Source organism: Nicotiana tabacum, chromosome 24 (genome assembly GCF_000715075.1).
Source record: "Nicotiana tabacum cultivar K326 chromosome 24, ASM71507v2, whole genome shotgun sequence".
Lineage (NCBI taxonomy): Eukaryota > Viridiplantae > Streptophyta > Magnoliopsida > Solanales > Solanaceae > Nicotiana > Nicotiana tabacum.
In genome coordinates, this window is record NC_134103.1 from 12,946,713 (window position 1) to 12,964,715 (window position 18,003).

General features: G+C 38.2%; 1 protein-coding gene across 2 annotated transcripts; it reads left to right on the forward strand.

Moving 5' to 3' along the window:
* The first annotated feature begins 1,779 nt into the window (after window positions 1–1,779).
* LOC107784816 (DNA-directed RNA polymerase 1B, mitochondrial) lies at window positions 1,780–17,951 on the forward strand. Of its 2 annotated transcripts, NM_001325389.1 has the most exon segments (19): window positions 1,786–2,839; window positions 7,348–7,557; window positions 7,690–7,817; window positions 7,978–8,044; window positions 8,160–8,218; window positions 8,741–8,858; window positions 9,012–9,125; window positions 9,226–9,357; window positions 9,445–9,861; window positions 12,727–12,777; window positions 12,919–12,989; window positions 13,610–13,694; window positions 13,887–14,039; window positions 14,775–14,849; window positions 15,970–16,059; window positions 16,174–16,221; window positions 16,572–16,686; window positions 16,795–16,898; window positions 17,128–17,945. In NM_001325389.1, coding segments are annotated over 19 exon segments (3,009 nt in total). In that variant the 5' UTR covers window positions 1,786–1,978; the 3' UTR covers window positions 17,239–17,945.
* The last annotated feature ends 52 nt before the right edge of the window (window positions 17,952–18,003 follow it).

An 18,003-nucleotide genomic window follows, 5' to 3' on the forward strand; every position in this document is an offset into this window, starting at 1 on the left:
AATGACATAATTACTGTATTTTCAATATTTCAGGGACATATTTAACCTTTTTCCGTATTTAGGTTTTAAGGTTATAGCCGTGAGTAGGGGTGTGCATGGTTCGATTTGGGTCGGTTTTTCCCTAAAAAGAAACCAAACCAAATAAGTCATTTTTTCAAATATTGAAACCAAACCAAACCAATTAAGTCGGTTTTTTATCGATTCGGTTTTTCGGTTTTTTCGGTTATTTGTCGGTTTTTTCTTAAATATGAGACATATACTACCAAACGCATATTCCGGCGAGTACATTTTCAACGTAACGCTATCAAACCAATTGCTCTTTGAGAAATCTATCATTTACCAAGATATATTGATGATAATTGACTCAAATAGTGATGAATAACTTAAGTACTCAATTAAAACTCGACTATTTTTAACATGAAATAAATTCTTGTACTTAATAAAAGAAAACTACCAATCAAACTAGAAGGAAAAGAATTAGATTATTATAATAGCAAAGAACTAGACTAAAAATACAAATGACTAATATGTACCATAAAATTTTAGAAATTTTATATAAAAATATACATATATATAGGTGTAATAATAAATTTAAATAGCTACTTTTATAGTCGGTTTGGTTCAGTTTTTTTTTTATTAAAACCAAAACCAAACCAAATTTGATCGGTTTTTAAAATTTAAAACCAAAACCAAACCAAACCTAAAAATATCGGTTTTTTTGGTCGGTTTGGTTTGGTTTTTGATTTTTCGGATTTTTATGAACACCCCTAGCCGTGAGCATTACAATTCATCAACGATTGGTGCAGAATTGACCATTCAGTTAAGTTTTGTATAAAAGACATATTTTGAAGTTTTTCCCTGTCGTGAGTAGGGCTGCTTATCGGGCGGATTGGGCGGTTATTTACTCTTAACGGTTTGGCTTATCGGTTATCGGCTTTTAAATGTATTAATCCGCTAGCCACCCGATAAGATATCGGGTGGATTGGTATCGATTTAGCTCTTATCGGGCGGTTTATCGGATTGTTTGCTGACCGTTGTGACTCAAAATAAAATTCATATGCTCAGCAGACTACATTCCAATTTATAGAATATGGCACCTAAGAAGAGAGCTAAATAGAAGAAATATAGAGCTACATTCCAGCGTATTTCCCAGTAAAATCATTTCTGGGGATGAGCCTATTAACAACTTATAACTATCAGAAGAAATAGAAGAGAACACTGGGTATAACACATGACATCAAAATTATCTAATAGTAACTAACTGGAATAGTAAATTATAACTAAATGTCTAATAGTAAATTAGTAATAGATAGAGTACTGGAAGTGGAAGAAGGGTTTTTGATTATTTAATATATATATGGATAAAAATAAACTTAGAGATGGAGTACTGGAAGAAGTGAAAGGGTTTTTGATATTTTATATATATATTCTTAACGGGTTAACGGATTATCCGTTAAGAAAATTGAATAATCCGCCCCCAAACCGATAAGCCGTTAATAAAAATATTTCAATCCGTTCCCCGTCCGTTAAACCGTTAAACAGATACCAATAAGCCATTAAATTTCGATTTCGGTTCGGTTTTCGGTTTCGGTTCGGTTTTGAACACCCCTAGTCGTGAGGGCACACTTGGAGTGCCAAATAAGTTACCCCATACCTTGAAACCACTGTAAAAAAAAGTTACTGTCAAACGGGTCACCCAATAAGGTAAAAGTAAAACCCGATTTAAACCCGAATATGATTAGTTAATTCCTAGCAAAGAAAGAATAGGTTTTTGGAAGGGTTTAAGGCAGCCTCCATTGCCAACCCCCTCTTCCTCCTCCTTCCCTTTCTTCTCTTTTCCCCCATTGTTTCTTCTCCAAGTTTACCTTTTGATGCTATCTTCACACTTTACTCAGTTCTCTACACCTTTATTTCGACTTATCAGTCAATTCGACTAACCTTTTTTCTTCAGTTTTCCAATAAAAAAGATCCACTGAATATGTGGAGATATATATCAAAACACGCTTATTCAAGAAAATTCAGAAACAGCCATGATTCAGCTTTATTGGGTTTTTCTCAGTATTCTTCTTCTTTTGGAAAAACTAGACCTTTACAATGCTTGTGTGAAGAAAGTACCACACACCCCAACTTGGGTTTGTCTCAAAATTCAATATTTTCTAGAATTAGTAGAAAAGTTAGGCATTTAGAAGGCATTTGTGAAGAAAGTTCTAAAAATCCTCACTTGGGTTTGTCTCAAAATTCAACCTTTTCAAGTGTTAAAGGGGATTTTCGCATTTGCGGTAAGAGGGGTAGTGGATCTTTAGGACGTTTAAGGAGTTATGGTAGTGCTGCAGAAGCTATTGTGTCTACATCAGAAGAAGATATTGATGAAATTCAAGAATTAATAGAGGAAATGGACAAAGAAAATGAGGCTTTGAAGGCCAATTTGCAACCAAAGCAGCCTAAAACAATAGGTGGGATGGGGGTTGGGAAGTACAATTTTCTTAGGAGAAGGCAGATAAAAGTAGAAACCGAAGCGTGGGAAGAGGCGGCGAAGGAGTATCAGGAGCTATTGATGGATATGTGTGAGCAGAAGCTGGCACCGAACTTGCCTTACATGAAATCGTTGTTCTTGGGTTGGTTTGAGCCGTTGCGGGATGCTATAGCTGCTGAGCAGAAGTTGTGTGATGAAGGGAAGAACCGCGGGGCATATGCTCCGTTTTTTGATCAATTGCCTGCTGAAATGATGGCTGTGATTACAATGCACAAGTTGATGGGTTTGCTAATGACTGGTGGAGGAACTGGTAGTGCTAGAGTTGTACAAGCTGCTTCCTACATTGGAGAAGCTATTGAGCACGAGGTTCGTGTCTCTCCGCGCAAAATTACATTTTATTGCTTTGTTTGAATATGTATATTGCATGCAATTTTATGTATTTGGATAAGATTCTAGCACATTATATTGACCAAAGATAAAAAAGAAGAGGACGATACCAACACTCCCTATATAGGTTGCTCGCTCCTGTATTGGTTTTTTCCTCTCTAGGTTTCTTTGGGTCCTTTTCTTCGACCAACAGAGCAATGTAGTTAGATGGAGAGTTTTCTTTATTTGTAAGTGCAGTTTATGATCTACTAACTATTGCTGCCTGTACATTTGTTTGGATGTTACTTATTTTTTGGTGACCATGTGCTAAGGCACTCCCCTCACATCTAGAAAGGATAGGTAGTCAACAGAGAATAGAGCGATAGCACAAACACATTAACTGAAAGAGATTAAAAGATTACATCTGTAGAGGAGAGGGGAAAGCTGCTTAGATAGTCCGGTTGATTTGATATGCTGTCCTGCACTGTCTTTTATTGATTATGCGAACTTGTTTTTTTTTCTTCTTTCTGGCCATAGCTTGCTTAATCTTTATTGGAAGTCTTTTCACCAAAGTTTGCTGATGGAACTAGGGAGAGGTTGCTGTAACTTTTCATTTCTTTATTCAAGTGTAGTATGTTGCAGCATCAATAGGGGTGAAATGATGCTGCAAAATTATCTCTTTCTTGTTGATAAAGCAATAGTTTCATTGATAAATTCAGAGGAAAACTTGCTATACAAGTGGTATACATTGGTGGTAGAACCTGCAAGAAACCATGGCTCCCCACAAGAGCACCCAATCATCAATACTCACAGAAATTTCATGGGTGCTCCAAAAATTGACCAAAAATAGAATATGCACAAGTGTATTTTCAACACCCTTAAGAGCTCTCCTATTTCTCTAGCTCCAAGGAACCAAAGCCCATGCCAATCTCCCAAGCCTTCTTCTCTTACTCCAATTCCTTTGTTTAATGGTGCAGCTGGCCTAGACATCTTTCACTCTCCTTGGCACTACCCATTAAATTCCAAAAAGGTTCAAAGGTGTTCACGTAAGTGGTTCACTACTTGACAATGGAGCAACACATGATTCGCGTCATCTCCACAATTTGCACATACAACACCAACTAGTATATAAAAGTTTCCTCTTCTCCAGATTATTTGCCACGAGGATAGCACTCCTAACCTATGTTAATCAGACTCTTCAAAAATGTTGTTGGGTGCGTGTCAGATCCTCCAAATTTAGTACATTTTTGGAGGATCCGACACGGGTGCGACATCACTTTTGGAGAGTCCGAGCAACATAGCTCCTAACCATGTGAAGAACCAGCCATCCTTGTTCATAGTGGTTGGGGAGTTCTCTCCAAACTACTAGGTCAAGGGTTCAAGGTTGGTAGACAATCTCAACAAACCATGTGAAGAAACACACATTCCCTGAGCTCCGGTATCCAACTTGTGATATGCAAAACCACTTCCCCTTCTCTTATGAGGAACATGCAATAAAAAGATTTCATAGAAAAGATACTCTTGTTGTTCATGTCAAGTGTCCTTTTTCGTTGGCATCATTCATTGATTATAAAGCAGCTCCAGTATTCTTCGAAAGTCATCAAACTACTCTCAATACTACAAGTATCTTTTGAAGCCCAAATCCCTAAATATTTCTCCTCGCTGCAACCTGCACATCTGTGCCATTGATGGTCTTTTGGCTCGATATGTTGTATATTGAGGGAAAAGTATTTTGCAAGTTGTTGCTCAGAACTGTCTTTGCTTCCAAAAGCGTACTCTATGTTTACCAACTCTAAATGTTATTTTCCCGCCAATATTTTCTCACCCTTTTATGATGCTCCTCCATAAACTGCATCCGTACAACGTTTACTGCTCTCATTCATGCTCCAATCTCTTCCTGTGTGTCATGCTTGTTAGCTATGACCATTCTCCACGGGGATTCTTCTTCATTTCCTAACCTCTATATCCTGGGAGTGCTTTGTCGAAAATCCCCAAGTCCCTCAGCCCAAGTCCTCCAAACTTCTTTGGGGTTGTCATTGTCTTTCAATCTTCCAAGTGGAACTTCTTCACTCCTTCTTTAGCATATAACTCAAGACTTCCTGGTGACCACAATCGGAAGTTTGGAAGACTCTTCGACATCATATAGTAAGTTTGGATGTGCAAGATATGCTCTTGGTAACCTTATAAAAAAAAAGATATGCTCTTGATTAAAACTTCATTTTCGATAAGTATCGCTTCTGCTAACCTTCTCGTTTTCTCCACTCTTTCTATCGCTGTGACTTCCTTACTTGAAGCTCATAACGACAAACCTAGGTTGAGTGCAATGAACCAATGTTGCAATTGGTGACTTGCCATTTGTGCAATGTTGTCCACCTCGTTTACTCGTATGATTTCACATTTCTTCGAAGTGATCGTCAACCTTGATATTTAAACCATATCACTACCTATCTGAGGGACTGTAGCTATGTATGATCTGCATTGCACGAAACTAGTCATCAACAAAAAATAGGTGCAAGATTGTGATTCCGTCATGTCCTCCCACATTAGCTTTAAAGCTGTTTATGTATCTCCCCATCATGGCCCGACCCATCATCTTGTCGAATGCCTCTATCACCAAGATAAAAAGCATCGAGGTAGTAGGTCTCCTTGTCTCAGGTCTGTGGTAATAGCGGAGGAACTGTTTGGAACTGACGGATAAGCAAAAGAATGTCCACTTCCTCCAATTTTCCTCGAAGCCCGTCATCATCATCATAATGGCCAAGAAGTTCCAATTGATATTGTCTAGTATTATTAAAGGCTCACTTAAGGTGCGCTTAATTCTGGAAGCTGAGTGAAGCCCAGGTTGTGCGTTTTGCCTCGCTAGTTGGCGCTTTAATGTTAGCATCAAGGTGTTAAGGCGTGTGCACCTTCACCGATGAGGTTATGTCCTTGAAATTCGCAAGGAATATGAAGGGGATAGTATGGGACCTCTCTTTTAGAAGGAACATGCAAGATTGGGAGATTGCGGAGCTCCAAAATTTGTTGGCACTGCTATACGGGCAAGACATGCCCCATCCATCTTGCGATTCTTGGAGATGGGGGTTGCGTGGCGATGGTTTGTTTTACCGTAAAGTCCTTTTACCAGAGTATGTTGGTGAGAGAGGAGACTACTTTTCCATACTCATCGATCTAGATTCCTAAGGCGCCCACGAAAGTGTGCTTTTTTGCATGGCTAGCAGCGAGGGGAGTGATCTTGACAACTGAAAATAGAGAAGAATTACGCTTGTTAGTTGGTGCTACATGTGTAAAAGCTCAGGGGAAGAAGTTGATCATCTTTTGCTGCATTGCCCTGTGTCCTGGGGTTTGTGGAGAGCAATCCTGAATCTTTTTGGTGTTCAATGGGTGATGTCAAACACTGTAAAGGAAATGCTATATAGCTGGGCCGGTTTCCTTAGAAGAAGCAAGCAAAAGGCGTGGAGTCTGGGGAGAGAGAAATAAGAGAGTTTTTGAGGGGATTGAGTCTCTTTTTTCACATCTTAAGAATAGTCTTTTATCACTTATCGCTTTTTGGTGCACACATATAGCCCCTACTTGTGTAGAAGATTGGGCGTCTTTTGTAGAGAATCATGTTCTGATGTAAATTCTCTACTTTTTGGTATACTTCTTGTATGCGGGAGTTTTTTCTCCCTTTTGATTAATACAATTTACCTTATCAAAAAAAATTATTGTTCTTGCATTACATTTCTATTTTTTATTTTTTCTTCGCCCATGTTTTAATTGTGCTTTCCGCTTAAAAGCTCCAACAAACTTTGGCCTTTTTTGGGGGCTTTTCGCTTTGACAACTCTGTCATAAGCTTCTCCAATTCCAAGAATCCCTTGGATGCTATCCTTTCTCTTGGAGTCCACTAGCTCGTGCCACCAAGGCTGCATGTTTCTCTTCCTTTGCACAAAAACACTTTGTGAAGTTGACAGTGTCTTCCAGTACCTTGTGCAGTCTATTTGCAAGCACCTAAGAGATTATCTTTTAGATGCTTCCTCCAGACTAACATGTCTGTCATCTTTAGTATTCTTTGTGCCCTCCTCTTTCAGAGTTTGGGCAATGAATGAGGGCGCCATTATTTCATCATATGACCTCTGTGAGTGCTTTGTATTTATTTACTAATTTACTGCCTCTCCAATTCACAAGAAAGTTGCTTCATCTATCACATTGAGCCCAGAATTATGGTTCTTGACCCGTAGTATCAGCTAAAGTTAATAAACATTGTGCTGTTCTTCTGAGTTCTTGTATTGTATGTTCTTCTGCTATATCAATAGGCTATTTGTATATAGTGCCATCATATCATGGCTTTTTCTTTAAGTGAATCTTTTAGGCTATTGGGAACTTTATGGTTTTTGGTTTGTTGTCTCAATTTGTCAGCCGAAGTTTAGAAGCGTTTCTCATGTCTAATTAAATATTAGTATATATAAAAAAAAGAGCTGTTCAGCCAGGCTTGTCTAGTTCATTTACTCCTCTTTCAATTCCTTCTCAGGCCAGAATACATAGATTTTTGGAGAAGACCAAGAAAAGCAATGCATTGAGTGGTGACTTGGAAGAAACACCTGGTGATATGATGAAAGAAAGAGAGAGGCTAAGGAAAAAAGTAAAAATTTTGATGAAGAAACAAAAGCTGCGGCAGGTTAGAAAGATAGTGAAGCAGCAGGATGATGAAAAGCCTTGGGGCCAGGATAACCTTGTCAAGGTTTGTCTTTAACAGTCTTCCCTTTATCACCTTAGTAAGATTAGTATTGAAGTTTCCTTTCTATTGGCCTGCCCTTGTGGTTGTACTTATCATAATTTATGATGCTTTTGCTGAAATAATACCTTTTTATAGGTTGGGTGCCGATTGATTCAGATATTAATGGAAACTGCGTATATACAGCCTCCAAATGATCAGTTAGATGATGGTCCACCAGATATTCGGCCAGCATTTGTGCACACCCTCAAAACTGTAGAAACAATGTGAGTACAAACTTAATACGATGAAGCCCTTCCCCTCAGTAGCCCCAATTGAGACGTAGAGGAAATGAAGAAAAGAAATCCACTCTTTTCAACAAGGGGTTTGCTGTAGATAACATCTCAGATCATTGTTGATATCTTTTTGTGGCTTCTGTGATTACAGGAAAGGTAGCAGGAGATACGGCGTGATTCAATGTGATCCACTTGTTCGTAAAGGCCTTGATAAAACTGTGAGTACAGTATTTCGTGGGTATTCATTGCCTGCTGGGTGATAATGTGATTCTCCTGGTTAATCAAATTTTCTTAGAGGAATTGTAATTACAGTAAATTTGTGCTCGTGAACAGGCTAGACACATGGTGATTCCATATATGCCGATGCTGGTTCCTCCACAGAGTTGGTTAGGGTTAGTTTGTATATCTTTTCTTATTTCCAGTCTGTATATTAGATACTTGAGTTTAGATGGTTACTCTATTCTATTTTCTCCTTTCTGCCCTAGTGAATAAAGGCTTCTGTTTTCTTTTCAAAAAAAGAATAAAGGCTTTTGTTCCCTGTTGGCTGGAATTTTAGTAACTTTGAGGTGTGTCAAGTCCATTCTCAAGATAATTTATGGAATGAGATTTCTCACTTATTCTCAATGCTAGAATTATTGATCGAAGTGCCTATGAGCCACCGTTGGTGTGTAATCTGTTATTGGTATTTGCTTCTTCCTGAAGCATATGGTTGAGCTTTAACGACTCATATGATAATTTTGCTCCAATGGTAGTTAGATGTGTGTTCAGATAAAGCTTAACTGATATGTGAATAAGGCGTATTGACTTTCTGTGGTTGGCAATATGAGCACATATGAGCATCAGTTGCCTGGTTTAGTAATATTGGGTCTCAACACCATGTATGAATTGGGTTAAAGTTTCATATTTTCTGGCAGGTATGACAAAGGTGGTTACTTATTTTTACCATCATACATTATGCGGACACATGGAGCAAAACAGCAGCGTGAAGCAGTTAAAAGAGTTCCAAAGAAGCAATTGGAACCTGTATTCCAGGTTTGTCAGGCAGATGTTCCCTTTCTGTTTTGTTTCTTCTACATAGTATTCAATAGATTTCGAGCTCAACTCCATCTCATACCTCCCCCCCCCCCCCAAATGGAGAAAAAGAATTCAGGCCTCGTTTTTCACTTCTATATTTTGGCGGTTCAGGCACTTGACACTCTTGGTAATACCAAATGGAGGGTGAATAGAAAGGTACTTGGCATAGTAGACAGAATATGGGCTAGTGGAGGCCGTCTTGCTGATTTAGTTGACAGGGAAGATGTGGGTGACGACACTACATGATGTTGAGATTATGTTTTCCCTTGCTTCTTGAGGTTTGTTTAACTACATGCATGTTTTCTTAGAGGTGAGTTGATTTCAGGTACCTTTACCAGAAGCGCCGGACACAGAAGATGAAGCAGAAATCAGGAAATGGAAGTGGAAAGTTAAAGGTGTGAAAAAAGAGAACTGCGAGAGGCATTCTCAGCGGTGTGATATAGAACTCAAACTAGCCGTAAGTTGTATCCTCATCTTAAATTCTTTTACTTTTTTTTCTTATGTTGATGAACAGAACTCCATGACCTTTTATTTTGAAGAGCAGGTTGCACGGAAAATGAAGGATGAAGATGGTTTTTATTATCCACATAATCTTGATTTTCGTGGTCGTGCATACCCTATGCACCCGTATTTGAACCATCTTGGCTCTGATTTGTGCCGTGGAATCCTCGAATTCGCGGAGGGGCGCCCACTTGGAACGTCCGGTTTACGCTGGCTGAAGATACATCTAGCGAATGTATACGGTGGTGGTGTTGATAAGTTATCATATGAAGGTCGTGTAGCATTCAGTGAAAACCATCTGGAGGATATTTTTGACTCTGCAGAAAGGCCACTGGAAGGAAAGCGGTGGTGGTTGGGGGCGGAAGATCCTTTTCAATGCTTAGCAACATGTATTAATATAGCTGAAGCATTGAGAAGCCCGTCTCCAGAGACCGCTATATCTTATATGCCCATTCACCAGGTAATAGATAATGTGAGAATGTTTGTGGTATATAATGTATGTTCACTTAGTTTGAACTTATTGAAAGCTCCTTAGATGAAAAGGACTGCAAGAAAGAAAAGCTAACTCTTTGGTGTTGCGTGATTTTTCTAGATTTACTAATTCTAGATGATGCGCACAACTAGTGTAGATGGTCATGCAGGGTGTATAGCTTGTGACTGTATGGTATATTGCTGTGAAGTCATTCTCATGGTTTTAGGGCTTCCTCAATCACTTTGAGAGGTTGATCAAAATTGCTTAGCCTTTTGTGGGGGTGGGGGAGTGCCTCTACGAGTGGGATTGATTGACTTCGGTTTGTGTGACTGCCCTCAAATTAATGGTGCCATTTAGATAGTTGAGGTCTCACTGTCATGAGATCTAATAGTCCATTAGTTTATTTTTTTTTAAAACAAGGTAGCAGGAATAGTCCATTAGTTCTTTTGTGCCAAATAACTACTGTGCCCTTTAATGTTATAAAAAACAAATAAAACAACAACAACAACATACCTCGTACATTCCCATATGTGGGGTTTGGAGAGGGTAGTGTGTACGCAAACCTTACCCCTACCTAGTGAAGGTAGAGAGACTGTTTCCAATAGACCCTCGGAGAAGAAGAATAAGAAGTAGAGGGAGAGAAAGAAGAAGAGAAAGGAAGAAAGGGGGGTAGAAGGAGGTGGAGAATATAGTGAGTAGCACCAAAATAGTAATAACAGGAGAATACGATAACTGAAACAAACTAAACAATGCGGTGTAATATAAATATGAGAGATATAAAAGTACATGCGTGCTACTAGTACTAATGGTAAGAAAGGGGAAAACTCTCAACTACCTGCTAACCTTCTACCCTAATCCTCGACCTCCACACCCTCCTATCAAGGGTCATGTCCTCAGTGATCTGAAGCCGCGGCATGTCCTGCCTAATCATCTCTCCCCAGCATTTCTTAGGTCTGCCTCGACCTCATCTCGAACCCGCCATGGTCAACCTCTCACACCTCCTAACAAGAGCATAAACGCTTCTCCTCTTAACATGCCCGAACCATCTCGGCCCCGACTCCCGCATCTTATCTTCCACGGAGGCCACTCCCACTTTGTCCCGAATAGCTTCATTCCTAATCTTATCCATCGTGGTACACCCACACATCCATCTCAAAACAAATAAAATGCTGAAATCTGTTGGGGCTTTAAGAGGAACATGCTAATAAAGTACGGGTTTTAATGAATAAAGGCGCCACTGGAAAAAAGAAGAAATATATGTGTTGCAAGAAAGATAACTCTGACCCAAACCACAATTATGCAGTCGAAAGAATTGAAAACCATAGAATTAAGTGAAATGTTTTTATTTAATGTCGCTCTCTTCAAGGCAGAGGTCAAGGGCAATGGGGTGCATGCCTTAATGCCTGCATTTATTTGGTCAAGCACCTTAGTGCCTGCATTCAAGTGCTGCTTAAACAAGGAGTAGCTCAAAACCCAATTTGCACCTGGCTTTAGGGCTTAAGCGCACCCCTCAAGAGAGCCTTTGACAACACTGGTACCATAGCCATGTGGCATTCTGCTACAATCTGATTGTTTAGAGTACATTTCACTTGCTTTGGCCTGAAAACTATGACTGGAATCTGTTTTAGAGAGTTCCAAAAGGCACGACGCCGTTCTATCAATAAGATTATTTATACAGCTTTCACAAGTTTTGGTAATTCAAATTTTAACCAAATTACTTACAAAAAACCCATCAACCAAATTTAACCTTTGGTGTGATCTTTGTTTGATAATTAACTTTTGAATTATAGTTTCCTTGTACATAAATCAAACTGATATCTTAAATTGCATGGCATTCATATGCTATCACATAAAATGGGAGTTAATGTGCCCGTTAGGCAAACATATTAAACGTGGGCTAAGATTTTGCAAAATACTCTTTAATTACATGCAACAAGTTCCAACTTGTGACTTGTAGAAATTTTGTGCTGGTTCTAATTTTCTGAATGAAAGCTTCTGAAGCTGAATTATGCACATTGAGTTTCACAGTGAAAACTGGTTAAATTCCCTTGAAACACTGAGGTGATATGGTTTTCTTATTTATTCAGGTCAGATAGTGCTTTTGCTCGATGACAATTTTATTTTAGTTCTGTATTATTGGAGTTACTGACACCTACATATGTTGGCTCTTCTTTTGCATTTTCGGCATGTTTACATAAGCAGTAAGACATTTGAGTAAAGTGATTCTTGCTGTAGAACTGCCAACATACTGCTGTGTGATTTTTTTTTTGGTAACTAATTTTTTATTAATCACCGTTTGTAAACTTTACAAAGCCATAGCTCGACAGTGTGATATTTGTTTTAGCTTACTGTCGATGGTTGTATGATATAGGCTGTAAACTCTCCTTTCGTTTTGTTGTTCTGGGTTATCCCTTTATTTTTTCATTAATTTAGTGAAATAGAAATCTCACCTAAGAGGTGAGATTTCTAAGTGGTTTTGTTGAAAAGGAGAACCTTAGAAAAAAACCGTGCTATTTTATTTGATTTTAGTGTCCGTGCTTTATGAATAATACATTTAGTTAATCGTTTTTAGTTAGTAAAAAAATACATGATAACTAATATTTCTCGTGAAATCTATAGAAAAATTAAACTCGTGAATAAATAAATCCCCATCTGTTAAGATTAACAATTGTTGAAGAGCCAACGGTTAATCACAAGGATGAGGCTGAACTATACATTTTAATCTGTGGTAGCCTTACCTAAATGTTTTTTATGTTGAGCCTTACCTAAATGTTGAGTTGCATGCATATGACATGTTTTGAAGTTTTACCTAAAATTTGAATCTGATTGTCTGCTTATAACTTTTTAATGAAGGATGGTTCGTGCAATGGGCTACAACATTATGCTGCCCTTGGTAGGGATAAGGTAAAGCATGTCTTTTTTAGTTGTCTTCTTTGAGACTTTGTGAGATTGACTCACTGAACAAGCTGTCTCTGTTTGATGCGAAGTATGCCTGCTCTGGGCTTGAGTTGGCATAGTTTTGACTCAGTCTGGATTACTTTACAGTTAGGAGCAGCTGCAGTCAATCTTGTTGCTGGAGACAAGCCTGCTGATGTTTACTCTGGAATTGCTGCTCGGTGAGTTACTATTTGACCACTAAACCCGTAAACCGTACTTTCCGTCCTTTCTTTTCTTCCTTTCTTTTGCATTCACTCCTTCACAACAAGTATGCCTCAGTCCCAAACAAGTTGTGGTCGGTAATATGAATCTTAGAATCTTCAACGTGGCTCTCAGTTCTAGGAGATTCCAATCTGAGACGAGCTGTAGAAAACGCTGAAGTATGTTTGTTAAAATTCACTGTGTCTCGTCTTTGACGTAAGAAGATTATTGATTGATATCATTCTACAAAGGCTAACTAGTGATAGCTAAATACTTAGATGTAAGCTGTTGTAATTGTGATTCATGGGCTCAGGATTAGATGTAAATTGCATATATAGAGAGGATCTTTTTGTGTAGTAATGGTAACAGTATTGTATTACTAGTACTGCATGAAAATGATTCTCCTTTCCTATTTCAGTAACCTATGTAAAAGCTTCTGGATTTAGTTGCCAAAACAGCTTGGTTGGAACAACAATCACCCTGTCCTTGGTTGGCGGTTGATAGGAATGCCTTTGTGATTAATCTTAGTTCTGAGTCAACCTTTGACAGGACACTATGCTTTTCTGTATCATGATTGTAAGTTCCTTTCTTTAACCAGAGTTCTTGATATTATGAAGAGAGATGCAGCTAAAGATCCAGCAAATGATCCAAATGTGATGCGTGCCAGGCTGTTAATTAACCAGGTTTGCCTCTGACGTGTCTAAATTCTTCTGGTTTATATACTGTCCATGATGGAAAATTGTAACTTTTTGGAATGTCATGGAGTAATACACAATGAGCCTACTTCGATAATTGGTTTCTATATTCTAATAATTGCTCATAGATGCTGAATTATATTTCTTCTGTATTGTATTGCTTTTGATGTGCTAACTCAGGTGGACAGGAAGTTGGTCAAGCAAACAGTTATGACATCAGTGTACGGTGTCACATATATTGGTGCTCGCGACCAAATCAAGAAAAGATTGAAGGAGCGTGGTGTTATTGAAGATGACAATGAGTTGTTTGCAGCTGCCTGCTATGCAGCAAAAGTATGAACTTATATTATTTTAATCTGCTTGGGCCTTTCTATATGCATATAGTGGATTTATGGTAAATGTTGTGCATGGCGTAGTAAAAAATTCTCTATATATCTCAAAAGGATAATCCTTTCCTTGTGGTTAGTCCTGAAAGTGTGCCTACATTCTTTGGAAGGAAAAAATATTATGCTTTTAATATTATCTACTAGTAATATGGGGTCATCTTTTCATGATTCTCGATGCAATTTTTCTTCTATTCTATCCCGACTAAACACAAAGTCAATGTAGGGGTCCAACATATTCTCCTAGTTAATGTTAACGCCTTATAGGAAGTCATATCCTATAAGGCTTGCATCCATTCTCCAACAGTCAAATTTAACTTTGGTTAAAACGCATTTCAGATAAATTTATGCTGTCTTACAAAATTTTAAATCTTCTACATAATAGTACTTCTTCCTAATTTATCATTTTTCCATTCGGAGAAACATTTTTTGACATTAAGTCTTGAATTTGGCTTTGGCCGGCACCAACCTTGATCTTTGGTGTCAAATTGGGAAATGTTTTGGGATGGAGTGAGTAGTTTGCAAAATGTGTAATTACATTTAGAGGTCCATGCAATTGCTGTTGAATTTCGTGTCTATACTTTCTGATGTCTATTTAGCATCAATGTTTCTGCAGTATGACCTTCCAATGCTGTTCTGTATCTGCTTTTGTACTTGTTCTAATTATCTTTTGTCACATGGTCAGACCACCTTGACTGCCTTAGGAGAGATGTTTGAAGCTGCTAGAAGTATCATGAGTTGGCTTGGAGATTGTGCAAAGGTTTGCTTTTATCCAGTTGTCACATTGAGTAGTTAGTACATTGATTATATTTTGAGTTAAACTAAAGTTGGCGTAGTTAACCCGTTGTTCAGAATTTTAAGTTTGATGTATGATACATAATTTGTGTCAGTGGTTTGTTTGTTTATTGGCTCTGTAGCCTATCCGCTGATCCTAGTTCAGTGACTTCCTTCTTGTGATATTAGTACATAAACTGGTCTTTAGGAATAAATAAAAGGGAATTAAAAAATTATCTGATGCTTCTGCTAGTTCTCTTCTCTACTGGATGTGAAAAGCAGTAGCATAGGCTAAAATTGTATATAACAAAAAAGGCTAAAATTGTATATGACAAAAAAAATAAATTGTATTGCGTTACCCTCACTCAATGTGGTGTTAGTCTATGTTGCTCGGACTTTCCGAAAATCTCGCCGGCAGGGGCGGATTTATAGGCAAGTAAATGGGGCACGTGAACCCATGGTCTTTTCCCCAAACTAAGTATTTTTATGTACATATTTTTTAGAATTGGTCTAATATTATCTGCTGTCACCCGTTCTCCAAAGAGACTAAATGGTGCACTTAGTTGAATGGTGAGTTATTTAGCTAGAGTAGGGATCAAATCCCACTTATTACATTTTTTTCTCCTTTCTTTAGTGGTGCACCCATGTTATAAAAATCCTAGATCCGCCTCTGCTCGCCAGGTGTGTGTCAGATCCTCCAATAGTGCATTTTTGGAGGATACGACACGGGTGCGGCAACATTTTCGAGAGCCCGCGCAACATAGGTGTTAGTCAATGAATTTGAAAGTACTTTGTTGTTCCTGTTTTAAGTTTTAACTTTAGGGAGAAAAACCCTCTTCAGATGGGGAAGATTTTGAAGGTAAAAGAATGAAAAGAAATGTCAGGCTAGTACAAACATTTTTAAAAGCTGCATCATGAGTTCAGTTAAATCCCCTTTCTTCAGTAGAATTCAGTTAACTTCGACTTGCTCTGATAACATATCTGTTTTACTCTGACATCAGTATCACCTGAATATGTTGCTACTGCTTTTTTCCTTTAGGATGGATTTGAAGTTTTTATGTTGGATAATTTGCTTTTTTACTAATGGTTAAAACTTCATTCTCCAGATTATAGCCATGGAAAACCATCCTGTACGATGGACTACTCCACTTGGACTTCCTGTTGTGCAACCTTACCGCAAATTAGGAAGGCATCTTGTAATGTCCTGATATATTCAACCTTAAATTGCATGAAATTTCAGAACAGTCTAGTCTCTAACAAAAATTTCATATTTAAATGTCACTAACTATTTGTCAATGAACTCTCTGCAGATTAAAACTTCCCTTCAGATTTTGACATTACAGCGTGAAACAGATAAGGTTGCCTCTGCATCCATTAAAACATGTCTTTTCCCTTTTTGCTTTTTCTTCATTGATGATACTTTTCCGGATGCAATAATTTGGATTCTAGTGAAGCTATTCTTGGTTCATAGCACATTGATTATCTTTCTATGTAACTTTCTCCTTGTACTATCCCTTGGAGAAGGTGAAAGTTTAAAGACGTATACAATTAAAAGATGGACAGAGTCAACATACAATACCACTGTTCGAAAGTGTGAAACTAATTGGAGATGTTGGATCATTGTACTATGAATTGCATATCTTGGACTTTAAGTTGTATGTTTCAAGTGGTGCTATCAGTTATTCATGCTCTTTATCATAAATTACAGGTAATGGTTAAGCGACAGAGAACAGCATTCCCTCCAAATTTCGTTCACTCTCTCGATGGCTCCCACATGATGATGACTGCCATTGCCTGCAAAGAATCTGGCTTAAGTTTTGCAGGTTTGTAGTGCTGCCTATTTTCGTTCCAGTCGCATGAAATGTCAAGCGTCCGTGTGAATAAGCATCTGACTAGACTTGCTAATGCTTTTTACCCGATATTGGTGGCAGGGGTGCATGATTCATACTGGACACATGCCTGTGATGTTGATCAAATGAACAAAATCTTGAGAGAGAAATTTGTTGAACTCTACGACGCACCCATATTGGAAAATGTAAGTTTTATGGGGAAAAAGATAATCATTTACTGCTGCTTTTGCAGAAGTTTCCCTTGAAGACATTCATGATTCTCAAAATAAAGGAACTTTAACGTATATATCCTGCTTGTAGCTTCTCTTATCCTCGTCAAATTTGCATTGGATTTTGGTCATGTTTTTTTTCAAGTCAAGGCTGCTAAAGTTTATTGTGTTACAAATTATTAACGCCACTGCTGATTGTTAACAGTTACTGGAGAGTTTTCAGCAGTCATTCCCTGACTTGCAATTTCCTCCCTTACCGGAGCGGGGTGATTTCGATTTAAGAGAAGTTTTGGAATCTCCCTACTTTTTCAACTAGTCGTGCAGTCTTATATTTTGATTTTGTGTGGTCGAGTATTTGCTTTGTCCCTTATAATGACGAAACTCATGGGAACTTCAAACGCTTGGATCCATTGCGCTGCAAGTGAGGGAACACGAGCCTGTACTGACACATTGGCTGCTCAGCCTAGATGACCATGCCATATGCTAGTGTAGAAGGCGGTATTGACCATTCATGTTAGACAAGGAAGGATTTCTGGGTATGAGTTGGGCTGCTATGCCTATATGCTATTGGGAAATATAAGCTGCTCTACAAAAAGTTGCACCGGGTGAAAGCAGTCGGCAACTGGTTTCGATGAAATATTATTTGTGTACAAGCATCTAGAGGTGTAAGCTAAAGCGAAAAAGCCTCCGGCATGTGTACATAGAGCAAGGAACCGGCATGATTGTGATGGAATGCATCAACTTCCTTCAATAATACTGGAAAAACAAACTAATGAAGACTGACCTAGATGGCTCTACAGAGTGCTGAGTAGAACAGTAAGATAGTTTCTTCCCTTTTTCCTCAATAAAAATTGATTATTACTTGCTTTTGTACCATTTACATAGTAGGTTGTATATATGTTTTGTGGTGGAATGTCACCTCATTTTTTTATACCTCTGAGCTTTGTCCTGAGCTTTGTCCTGAGCTTTATTGTAATAAGAACACAGTTCTCATGTTTTAATAGAAAGGAGATATGTTCTTGTTCACTTTTCATACAATTACATTTTATGCCAAGCAAAGATCTACTCTTTTCTTTCCCCT